General features: G+C 38.9%; 1 protein-coding gene across 2 annotated transcripts in view; it reads left to right on the top strand.

The window, feature by feature from the left end:
• Positions 1–12232, top strand: part of DOCK1 (dedicator of cytokinesis 1) — a 320074-nt gene that overhangs the window by 271805 nt on the left and 36037 nt on the right. For both annotated transcript variants that reach the window (XM_030029725.2, XM_030029723.2), the window contains exons 39-44: positions 341–430; positions 3001–3105; positions 6733–6874; positions 7075–7153; positions 7438–7522; positions 9154–9240. In XM_030029725.2, the coding sequence (XP_029885585.1) occupies positions 341–430; positions 3001–3105; positions 6733–6874; positions 7075–7153; positions 7438–7522; positions 9154–9240 (588 nt within the window). The remainder of the gene's footprint in view (positions 1–340; positions 431–3000; positions 3106–6732; positions 6875–7074; positions 7154–7437; positions 7523–9153; positions 9241–12232) is intronic.

The raw sequence follows: 12232 nt of genomic DNA, 5'->3' as shown, positions 1-12232 counted from the left end.
ATGAACTATAATCAATCAACAGCATTTATCCAAAGTCCTAGGTTCTGGGTTTCTTTGTGGACAGGCCGTGTTTACACATTATTGGCTATCTAGTTGGGCTAGCTGGAATAATTTTATTTCTGAAGCAATTTGATAATTTTACTTGATTTGCATCAAATAGAGACATGTGGGTAATGCTGCCACAACTATTTGGCACATCAGATGCACAGTGTTTTCAGGCATGTGACACAATGCATTTTGTTGTGTTTTATTAAGATTTATTTTATTCCAATGTTGTTGTTTAACCAAGGTATGTAATTCAGGTTTTTTGTTGTTGTTTTGTGATTTTTTTTTCCAACAGATGTGGGAAGAGGCCATTGCCTTGGGTAAAGAACTTGCAGAACAGTATGAAAATGAAATGTTTGATTATGAACAACTCAGTGAACTGCTGGTAGGTTTTTTTTAATGACATAGACACTGCAACAATTTTTTCAGAATTTAATTTCTAAGCTTTTAAAATTCTATTGAAAATCTCTCTTATGACAGTAAAATGCAGAAATAGATGCCCGTTTTGGCTGTGTTGGACAAATGTTGATTAACTGGCTACCACTGGAGTGCCTGAAAAAGATTGTATTTTATTTTTTTTTAGCTGAAAGAAAAAGATTTCGGTTACTGTTAAGCTGATTTATTTGGGGTATAAAAGGAAATTTGGAATTTAAATATAAATGGGAACATGAAAAAATCCCCATTCTCTCTCAAGTGTCTTTCCATATTCACATTTCTTTTTTTAGGTATGAATAATCCCCAAGCATTCATGTCTAGAGTCAGTTATTTTTGCCCTGACGTTACCCATTCATTATGCCTGCACCATTTTTTTTCTCCTGCTCTTCTCCAAAGAGATAAATGGCAGCTGTCAGTGTCCCTCCTAACTTCTCAACCATTTTCACAGCAGTTGGGACATGATTCCAGTTCGGTTCTGAAAATTTTTGACTTTCAGGGGTTTGATACATTTTACTTTTGCGCTCACCGCAGTCCTTAATTTCTTTGAATTGTTTATCTGCGTTATCCCAGCCTGTCTGAGCTGGGCATTAATTCGGTGTCGTTGCACCCTCTTTCTCCACTGACACCGACGCTCAGTTTGGGGATGGCTAGGAGCCGTCTCCCCAGAGGCACCTCCATCCCCATCTCCCCAGAATCTCCTTTCTTGGGGAGGAAAGAATAAAGGTAAATACAGCTCCTCTCGATTTTGTGGTTTCTTCACTCCTTTACATCCTCTTTGTTTTGTCCATGGTTCTGTCCTCCAGCTCTCTGGAGCTGAATTTATATCCCTTTTTGATGGTCCTCCTTTTGTGGCGTTTTAACTGTTTTTTACTGACAGACTGGTTGTATTGATTTGCCTAACAAATGTGGAGCCTGGTTTCACGTTGCTTTGTACTGCAGGAGGTCAGGGATGTATACAGAGCATTTCTCAGGTGCTGTGGTACGCCAGAAGAGTCTTCCTTGGCCCGCCGTCAGTAGGGCTGCGTTCAATGGAGAATATTCTTCATTTCAATATGAAAGGAATCTGGTAGAGATTGTTCCTCAGCTAGAAATGATTCTCATGTGTCAGATATGATTACTCACCAGTGGGTAGCTACTCTCCAGGTCCCTCGTTTTTAATTTTCCATCTCCTTATATGCTTGCACATGGGAACGTGAACAGCTTTGTCACAGAGGCAACCACTCTTCACTTATCATACCGTATCCGTGTTGGAGGAGAAGTCTGAATTTGCACTTTATACATTGTAGCTGATGACCAATAATACCGAGTTAGGTATTGTTCACCATTTCTCTTGCACAGTAAAGATGTCACTGTTTACATTAAGTGACATAATTCCAGGCAGTGGTATAAACCAGGTATAGTTCATCTGCGTATGGGAATGGAGTTTCTCCCTCTTCTAAGAGGGGAGACCCAGAACTTCCAATTCTCACATGAGTTTTCTTGCTCCTCATCAGAAAGGAGAAATTAAGAGAGATGGCACAAAAATTAGTACCAGCGTGCGTTGGGCATTCATCCCTAATAAGGCAAAGATCAAAATTCACATTCCCATATGAGTCAGGTCTCACATACCCCATCAGCTTTTTTTATTGCTGCTGCTGAATAGCATTAGCATGCTAGCTCTTTCCCTCCCACCCCCCAGGAAAATTTAAAAGTTTTTTTGTTTCTTTCTGTTCTCCCTATTGTCTCTTTTATTCAAGCAATATTAAATATTAGACTCTAAGACAATTCAGAAATGACAAAATAGTTTTGCTACAGGTGAACTGAGAAATATACAGCAGATCTGGGTCTTTGTAGTCTTCTTGCCATTTACTGTTATCTGTCGTAGGGGAGCAGTAATAAACCTCCCCCCAAATCAGAATTCATTCTCTTACAGAAAGTAATAGACTAAAAATAAGTTAATGAACAGATCATCTGAAGCTGTACATTTGTTACTATTTCATCTTTTGAGATAAAGAAGGATTCCGCTTCGAAAACAGATGGTGTCTGACATGCGTGTATTTATTCCAAAAGTTACATTTTTCTGCAATTCTCAACTGCGTGCTTTCCATATACAAATAAATAGTTGTAAACATGGAAAAGAAGTAGTAGAAAACTGTAATGAAATGTAACGGCTGAAAACTGAGAAGTCAGCACCACCGAGATGAGCTGGCTTTAGCGGTGTGTGCTTCATCGTTCCAGTGTTTTGGCATTGGCAGTGTCACAACCAGGAATTCAGGCTGCCTTGCAGATTCTTGACCTTCATCACAATTGAGATACTGGATATAGAACAGTGAGGTTCAGCCAGATGAGCATAAAAATAGTGACTACAGAGTCTACTATTTCAGAATATTAGCATATATCTGATAGAAAGGTGAAGAAAAAGGGGTGAATGAAACATGTCCACCTTTAAGTTAGAGATACACATAAAAGAGATCTAAATCTTAAGTATAAGGAATCTCCTTAAAGTTTAGGTCATTAAAATTCCTCCTATTTATTTTGCAGAGAAAGCAAGCCCAGTTCTATGAAAACATTGTGAAAGTGATAAGACCAAAACCAGACTATTTTGCTGTTGGATACTACGGTCAGGGATTTCCGACATTCATAAGGGTAAGTGTCCACCTTTTTCCACAGGTAATAGCAAGGTTTCTTGCTTTGGAAATTTCCCTCGGTTGTGAAGAAAGTACATTATTCTATGTCAGTGTGTTATCTGCAGTCTACCTCACATTGATGGTTGGTTTTTAGGTGTACAAAACAAACATTTTGGTTTTTTCCTTTCCAGTTTCTAATACGGAATAGCTGAATTTTAGTAGAGAAGCTTTTTCTTCAAACATATCCAATACTTCTTCAGGGTATCACTAGAAATGAAGATATACCACCCAATCCATAAATCAGGGTAATAACCAGCACCACCTGAAATGGTGACATTTTTGCCTGACAGGTGTGTGTGTGTGTGTGTGTATATATATATATATATGAGAGTATGGTAGAGAAGCCTTTTGTATGTGACCATGCTTTCATGTGAGTCTCCTTTCCAGCACAGTCACTAAAATGAAGTTGAATATCAGAGATGTATGTGATACCTTTAAAAGCAGTCTTTTATCATTGGTTTTCCTGAGTCACATGTCAATTTAAGACGTAGGTCATTTGGTTGATGCCAGTAACATCAGTCTAGTAACATTTTAGGTTTTTTCCACTGATACCAGGATTGTTATGGAGTTGAATTAGTGGCTAAAGAAGAGTGGGGATTTAACATATCCAAATTGCATCTGTATCGTGATTCTCTGGACTCTGGCACTTGGCAGTCGGTGGCATGGAAATAACTGCGCTGCTCGTATCTGTCTTAAGAGCTGAGGATTTTCAATTTGGAAAGAGACTCTCTCCTTTGGAAGAGTTACAGCAGATTAAGGCACTTCAGGAGGCAGAAGAGTAAAATGATTACTATTATTCTCAGATTATTCTCTAAGTCCGTGAGACTCAGAGAGATTTAGTCTCGGGCCAGGGGCTGGTGGTAGGTTTCCTACTGGAAATACTCATTTGGGAGATGAGTTCCTGTTTATAACTGAGTAATTCCATGTTACCTCTCTCAGATTATGCCATAACAAATACCAGGAGCAAGTCCAAGCCTATGCTGAAACCCAGCTGACTGGATAAATCCCGTGAGTGCTGATAAAGCTGGCTTTGTCAGGTTACTTGTGTTCGGCTGGTCTTTCATGGTCAATTAAAATGAAGCAGGAAAAGGCTTTAAAAAATCCCCAAACATAAAACTTCTACTTAATCAGGTGCTCGTTTGGAAGAATCCTCCTTTTCCACCAACTAACTAAAGCCCATGTGGAAAAAATTATATTCTTGAATCATCCCAAGAAGCAGCAAATGCGTGTGGCTTTTCATACACCCTGGGATGCTGGACTACAGGCGTGCTTGTACCATTCATGCCTCCTGAGAAGTACAATAAATTATCAGTTCTTTGCAGCTGAAAGGAATAAAGCTGACCCCAGGCAGCTCCTGCCAGGCTAAGAGTGCGTTTGCGGCATCCATTGTGTGCAGACCCTCAAACCAAAATGGGGAGATGAGCTCTCTCGTATGTTAGCCCACTGCTTGGTCTCCAAATTACGGTTGGGCACCTCATGCCAAAGAGACTCTGAGCGTGCAGGAAGGTGGCGGGATCGTCGGTACCCCGAGCTGCCCCAAAGCTTGTGAAAGGCAATTCAGCAAACTGGCAAAGCCGTATGTTAGCAACTGAGGCAAAGGCTTGATGGTGTGTATCAAAAGACCAACTCTAAAGAGGTGCGATGCGGAAAAACTAAGAATTATTGTGGTGTTTGAAGTACATGTAGAGTAATGTACGTGCAGTAGCTTTTATCAAGCGTCAAACAGCAAAAAATGTTTGTGGTACGTGAAGTAAAAAAGCTTTAATAAGTCTTCTGTAAAATGTTTATTAATAATTTCTTAAGTTTTACCAGGCAAAAAATATTTAGTACCCGGTAAGAAGGAGTCACTGTTAAGATTGACCAACCCATTTTTCTAGAAAATGATTAAATTAGTATTTTATGATATTCTAATAGGGAAGACTTGATTATCTGGAATCGTCAAAACGATGAATGTACAGTGAAGTCACTGATAACTTTGCAAAAGGGATCGTGGCTGTCAGTCGACATGAAATTTTGTCACACGTACGGTCACTCTCAACAGAGCGCACATTATCCTCTAGAAATATGGTGACTATCCGGAGATCCAGAGCTGCTGACCGGAGAGGGGTTGCCCCGGGATCACAAGGGGCACGGCGAGCCGCCCTGACCGAGCGCACGGAGTGGCCGCGGGGCAGTTTGTCTCAGCCCCTGAATCAGCCACGTGTTTACGTGCAGAAAATGCAGAGCGCACAAGGCAGTTTTCCTGTTGAAGTGCTGTGTTAAACTGAATAGTCAAAGGGACACAGTGCAGAACAGTGTTAATCTGCTATATTAATGTTGAACTGCTTTTTCTCTTCACAACTGAATGGGGGTTTTTGTCAGTGCAGGAAAACACCATGCTTTACAAAAGCCTTGTGGATTGGTCAGTTTGTAGTAAATGAGTGATTAAAAACTCTGAAAAATAGGCTATTAAGTGCCTTGCTGATTGAGAAAATCCTCAATACCAGCTTTTTCTTCTGTTGCAATTTTTCCTGTGAATTACAGGTATATATACATGAATTACAGGTATATATACACTTCTTAGGCACCTGCCCTTTTTTCTTTTTTTTTTTTTTCCCACCCAAATAGAGAGTATTCTTTCATCTACTGTGCATTTCAAAAGGCGCCATTGCAGAACTAAACCCAACTGGGCAGATGTAAACTATTCCAGTTTTCTACCCCTAGTCATAACACCCTTTTTTCCAACAAGTGCTGTATAATTTTTTCACCAAGTGTTCATTCTGAGATGAGTAATGAGGTTAAGCATATTCCGATGCGTTACGTTCATATCAAAACTTACTATCAGTTAAAAATATGCAAGTCATCTTTCACCTTTTTCTTAGAATTTAATATGCTTGTTCAGTCTATAAATGGACTGTATAAAATATATCTTAATTTTCTTTAATGTGAAAAGAAGAAACCAATATTTAGAAATACAATATACTTAATTTAAAAGTTATGCTGTGTGCAGACAACTGTATAATGGCAAAAATCTAATAGACTAATGTGGTCTGGGGTGTATCAGTCTTTCTAAAACAGTCAGTGGCTTTGGACCTTCCTCCTAAAATTGGCTTCGTTTTCTGTTTATACTTTTCTCTGCTATTCTTGCTTGCTCACGTCAATACCTTGTAATAAATGTTAGTTTATAAAAAGCCTAATTCTGTTTATTTACATCCGTTCCACCATTAGCTGAGGAAGATGAATGAGAGGAATTACAGAGGGAGATCTTGGATTTGATAGAGGACATAATTTGTCTTAATACATTTTCAGTGGGCATCTATTTTATAGATCCTTGAAATCATGTATTTGGATCCCATTGAATTTAGCATGGTTTATACATAGGCCTAAAGGTAAGCGCATGCTTAGTGATTTAAGTACTGAACTGGAGGTAAGGAAATCCATTTGTGCTTTATTGAATTGGCATAAAATATTTGTAAACTATTGATTATATCATAGCGTGAGGAATGTAAAATTTCTCACTTAACAGCATGGGAGTCAATGCTTCTGAGATCCCAGTTCATTACTGAGGATACAGGTATTAGGATTTCACCTCTTGATTTGTTTCCAGAACAAAGTCTTCATTTACCGGGGAAAGGAGTATGAACGCCGCGAAGACTTCGAAGCGAGGTTATTGACTCAGTTTCCGAACGCAGAAAAAATGAAGACAACATCTCCACCGGGCGACGACATTAAAAACTCCTCCGGCCAGTGTATCCTTAGGTGGTGCAGCGGCTCCTGCAGCCGCACAGGTGGAGGATTTATGGCCAACACGAGCAGGAGACTGTTGCACTTCTGCCTTTATGGGTGTAATACATTAATTTTGTTGTGCTGTCTTTTCTTTGCGTTCCCTTTGAGCTGCCTGTTCTGCGTGATTGAAATTTGCTTTTCAGTTCTTAACCCCTGAATTCAGATATTCAGTGCTTTACTGTAAAGCCAAAACTGGATCTACCATCTAAATTTCACAGGCCAGTGTCAGAACAAATCGTGAGGTGAGTTTGGGCTGGTTTTGCCATTTTATCAGTCTCCTTTATAATACTTAAACTAGTTCTTGTTGTCATATAACAAATCTGTACACAGCCAAGGAGGGTACTAATTGTGAGGGCATTTCATGGGTATTCTTAATATCAGCAGAGATACCATCCAACCCACTGGAGAACAGTGATCCCATAAGCGGTTTATATTTATGCAGAAACTCTTTTTCTAGGACTAGAGTTTAGCAGCAATTCCTAAACAGACAGTGTTTGATTTTGATTGTGCTTTTCCCTTTTTTCAGTTTCTATAGGGTGAATGAAGTCCAACGGTTTGAGTATTCACGCCCTGTTCGAAAAGGAGAGAAAAACCCAGACAATGAATTTGCGGTAAAAAAAAAGAAAGAAAATAGAGTACTTTGGGGGTTTGCTTGTTTATTCCCCTCCATTTTGAGAATCTGAACCATTCATTATGTTTTGGTTGTTGAAAAATAAATCCTAGGTTTAAATGTGATTATTTTTCATAGAAATTCAGTTAAACCAATTTATCGTGTTCTGGTTTATACCAATAGAAAAAATGGACAAAGCTGTGTTTATTTTGTTAAAAACCAACTGTTTTGAGAAGGAAGTTTAAAATGGCTATACCTGAAAAGATAGATGTCTCTTGCCAAAACTTGTCTTGCCATGAAGATTCTAGTCAGGCATCTAAAAAGCTTTTTGCAGTAATACCTTTTTTGTTTCTTTTCTCTCCCTTTTTTTTTTTTTTTTTAACTAAACCATATGTTTCATCTAATGGTCAGTAAAACTCCCTTTGAGCACAGCTTGTATTCATCAAAACTTTTACAACAGGTTACGTCAAGTTGATGGCCTTTTTTTTTTATAGACACCATTTTATTCACAGGGGTTCTAGTGGGTGCAGTTAGTAGTAAAGTAGTAGTAGTAATTAAAGTAATATATTAATGCATCATTTCTTGAGCGTAGAACTTGGTTTTCTGTGTAGTAGCAGGCTCTAATCTAATCAATGTGCCAATAAATGCTGAGTATTTGGTTTCCTACAGCTAAGACTAGTATTTATTCAGAGACTTCTAGTGCCTGTGGTTTCTGTTGGTGGCTGTTATATCAAAAATTGCTAATTTGCTAATCTACTTGGGTTTAGCTGAGGAGGTAGGAGACCCTTCTTTTCTAAAAGCATAATGCTAGACTGGAGTGCTACAGTTTACAATATGTTTTGAGTGTAGATGAAAAAATTCAGGTATATCTAAATCACTTTGAAATTACTTCTTCTGTTAATGGAGGATGGAATAAGCAATTCTGTCTTATAAAAAGCCTCATAATAAATAAGATGCACTACCAACATATGCCAGTTCTAACACAATCACCTCAAGAGACATCTCTGACGTCGGTTATGAACCAAGTACACGCATGTGAAGGAAAGAGACGTTAAATCACGCATCCTTAAATTCAAACCAGCGAGGAGGTGTTACAACAGAGCCACTGCAGCTTACAGCTCAGATGAAGTCTCAGGATCGCAAATTCAGGCCAGGACGGGACCTTGGGTCCAACCCCTGCCCCTGCCCCGGGGTCAGACCCGGCTGCTCAGGGCTTTCCCCGCCGAGTCCCGAAACCCGCGAGGATGGGGACGGCACAGCCTCCCCGGGGAGCCCGTCCCGCGGCAACTCTGCCCTCCTGGGGAAGAAGCTTTCCCTGTATCAAGAGGCGGTGGTCTTGTGGAGGATGGTCCTTAAAAGCTCTCGTGGGAGAAATGGCAGTCCAGTAAAACCAGTGGATCTTTTACGTAGCGTTCTCCTTTGGCAAGAGAGCAGTTGTTCTCTACTAAATCACGTGTCAGATTTAAATCGGTGCTGCTCCATCATCTGCCCAAGCAGATACTGTTTGAAATTTCCCCCGGCTTCGTAATGTCTGTCGTACTGCGGTTCCTTTTCCTGATGATAACGTTTTAAGGCTTTGCTTAAGATAAAAGCTATCAATCTGATAACGTGATGTTTATGTTATATTTGCAGAATATGTGGATTGAGAGAACCATCTATGTGACAGCGTATAAATTACCAGGGATTCTGAGGTGGTTTGAAGTCAAATCAGTTTTCATGGTAAGATCAGTTTGGCTTTATTGAGATTGCATAAAAGAACGGGGCTCTTATGCAGCCAGGGAGCGTTTATATTTCTGTACGACTGTGCCTCGGTCCTGTGGACGAGCAATCGATGTGCCTATATCTGGCATCCTAAGACAAGGGGAATTTGCTTGCAGAGGGTGCTGATTATTGACTGAGGGTGACCCAAGTGATGCTTTTCCCCTCCTGAGAGAAGGAAATGCTGATCTTCCAGGCCTTTAGGGCAAGGGCCGGTCAAGTGCTTGAAGTACTTCTAATTTCTGGCTTTCAGCAGGCGAGCCATTACAGCCTGTGGCGTAAGCCGTGTGCCTAAAATGACGAGGGACCCACGGTGGTGTAGCGGAGCCCTGCTACATCAAAACGAAACTAGTTTGAATTTTGGAAAAGAGGATTGTGGTAGTCTGGTTGTAATTTATTCAAAATATACCATAAATCGAATGCATTGTATGTGTCAGCATTTCTTCTCTACTTACCGTTTGTGCTTAAAGATTGTTTTTGGTTTTTTTCCATAGTTAGCTAAAATATACCCTAGCAACCTCACGGAGTGACTCCAAATTATGCATTTCTCTGTTCTACCATTTAGACTGTTTAGATAAGACATATCCATTAAACGCCTTTAAGATTAAATTATTCTTACACAGCTGTAATTTTTAAGTAGCAATAAAAACATTGTTACTGCAGTTTTTAAATCTCTCGTGAGGCTTATTTTTAAAGAAAAAGAACAATTTGCATATGATTAATTAAAACCTTTTTCATTGCTCCATTGAGGTTATGTTGGACAGTTGTATTTAGATGAACAGAAGTAATGCAGAAAATTACTATGGTATCTATAGTAACAGAATATGAATGTGATGTTTGACAGTAATAGGCAGCTGAATAAAACACATTGAATTTTTAATGAATTTTGTATTTTCAATATTATCCTGATAGAGAAGATTGTATTTATCTTCATGATTGCAAAAAGTGTTGTTTATAAAGCCTGGCAAATCTGATGAAAGTCTCTTTTTCTTACGAGTTAAGAGCACAGCCTGACAGGCTGCTTTATGCAGGCAATTTGTATACACGCACCTTTAACGCTATGCTTGTCATGGAAATGTGCATAAATCCTGGGAGAGTGCTTTCTATAAGCTTTTTGTAAGTAAGGATTATATCAGTCGCATAGCTGAAAAATGATACCAGAATGGAACTTAATAATATGTGGGAAGACGGCAACGGATAACTTTTGACCTAGCTCTGGCAGAGTTACTACAAAATTGGTATTGACTTTCTTCAAGATTCCTGTCAACTAAAATGCTGGGAGCACGATCACAAGGTTTACGTCCCTGTAACGCTAAATTTTGATTATGGATACAGATATTATTGACGTTTTACTAAACACGATGAATTAAAGTAGCTTTGCGCATTTCGTATTTTATTGATGGAACTAGAATATCCTTAAAGGAAGAGGTGAGATCCTATCAAATCAGTGCGGAGAGAAAACTGAGTAATTTAATAAATGCAGTGTGTTATGTTACATAACCCATAGGAACATGCATAATTTCCTTAAATCTATTTGCTTTTAAAATTCCTTCTGATGACTTTTACCTAAACCTTTTCAATCTGTTCATTATCTGCAAGGAATTTGTTATACGCATTCATTATTCTGTATCTGATTTGTTTTAGCTGGACACAAATAGGTGTAGGGGAAAGATTTGCTGAGTGAATTAGAAACTGGATTTTGAATTGCACTTGGTTTTAAAAAGTACAAATACTAATCTCTTTTTTCTTTTGATGTTTAATTTTTTTAGCGTTGCAAATGTATCAGGAGTATGTCTTTTCTGTTTGCCCTGAATAGATTGTGTAGTGTCCAGAGTTAGCAAGCTACTTGGAGCAAGGCTCATAATTTACGAGTATAGATATTTCTAATAAATAGCTTTCAGTAAGTTCCAAAGCACAGTTTATAGTAGTAGGATGGGAACTGCAATTCTCCATCTGCTTTTAAAAAATTAGAGGGAGGATTATGAGAGTAGTAAAAGAAAGGAGAATGAGAAAGCAAGCCATGATTGCTGATACAGAAAAGTCAAAAAAGATGTCTGTCGGCTCAATGAGTGCTAATTTCTGTAGATATTCAAGAGCTTTAAAAGCAATGGTTCATCAACAAATTATTGCATAGTTAGAAGCCCATTAATACAAATGACAGAATCCTAAATTTAGCATATGATGTTCCCAACAGTTCTTGCCGAATCAGATGGTGAATATGGTCTTACTGTGCCCGTCCAAATTTCACTCGTAGCACATTCAGCTCTGAACGGCAGCCGTCGCCTGCCTGTCCGAGCCTGGTCTGCTCCACAGCCGCAGCAGAAACATCAGGCTCGTTACCTGCCTTCCCCAGTAATTTCACCAGGCAGACTTTTTAAAATGCTAATTAAAACATCCTTGATGTCATCAGATGGCAGGTGTAAGAGTAACAACTAAAGAGATCTGATTATAAGTGGTTCTCAGAAACATGGTAAGCAGCTGATAGCCAGGTAGAAGTGCTTCTTTGTTTATGTAGCATTTATGTAAATTAGGGTGTAATCAAATATACACTTGCATTTTCCTCACAGGCCTCAATTAACCTTCCTTTTCTATTCCTACCACATCATTTTTTTAATGTAAGTAGGCTGTGTCTTCCAGGGAGGACTGTCTGCTCTCTGGGTTGCTGCAAGTTAGTAATTTTTAGCCCATTCACTAAATGTACATATTCTAGCAATATTGTAAATATTTTAATACTGTTTTTTCAACATGAGCAACTGTCATTCTGAAAGACACAGTATCTGGTCGTAAATAATAGTTGGAGATCAGTCAATTAAAATAAAGCACGTTTTGTACCATATAAGAGCTAATTCACCCCATGAAGACATCTGAGGAGCTGTCTTCACTGAAGTCCAGGCTATGTGAGAAGGAAAATTTCTTCCTTCAGTTATCGACGTTCAGATGAAGAAAATGTGAC

The sequence above is a fragment of the Aquila chrysaetos genome, chromosome 11 (genome assembly GCF_900496995.4).
Source record: "Aquila chrysaetos chrysaetos chromosome 11, bAquChr1.4, whole genome shotgun sequence".
Taxonomy (NCBI): domain Eukaryota; kingdom Metazoa; phylum Chordata; class Aves; order Accipitriformes; family Accipitridae; genus Aquila; species Aquila chrysaetos.
This window is presented reverse-complemented; position numbering and strand designations above follow the sequence as displayed.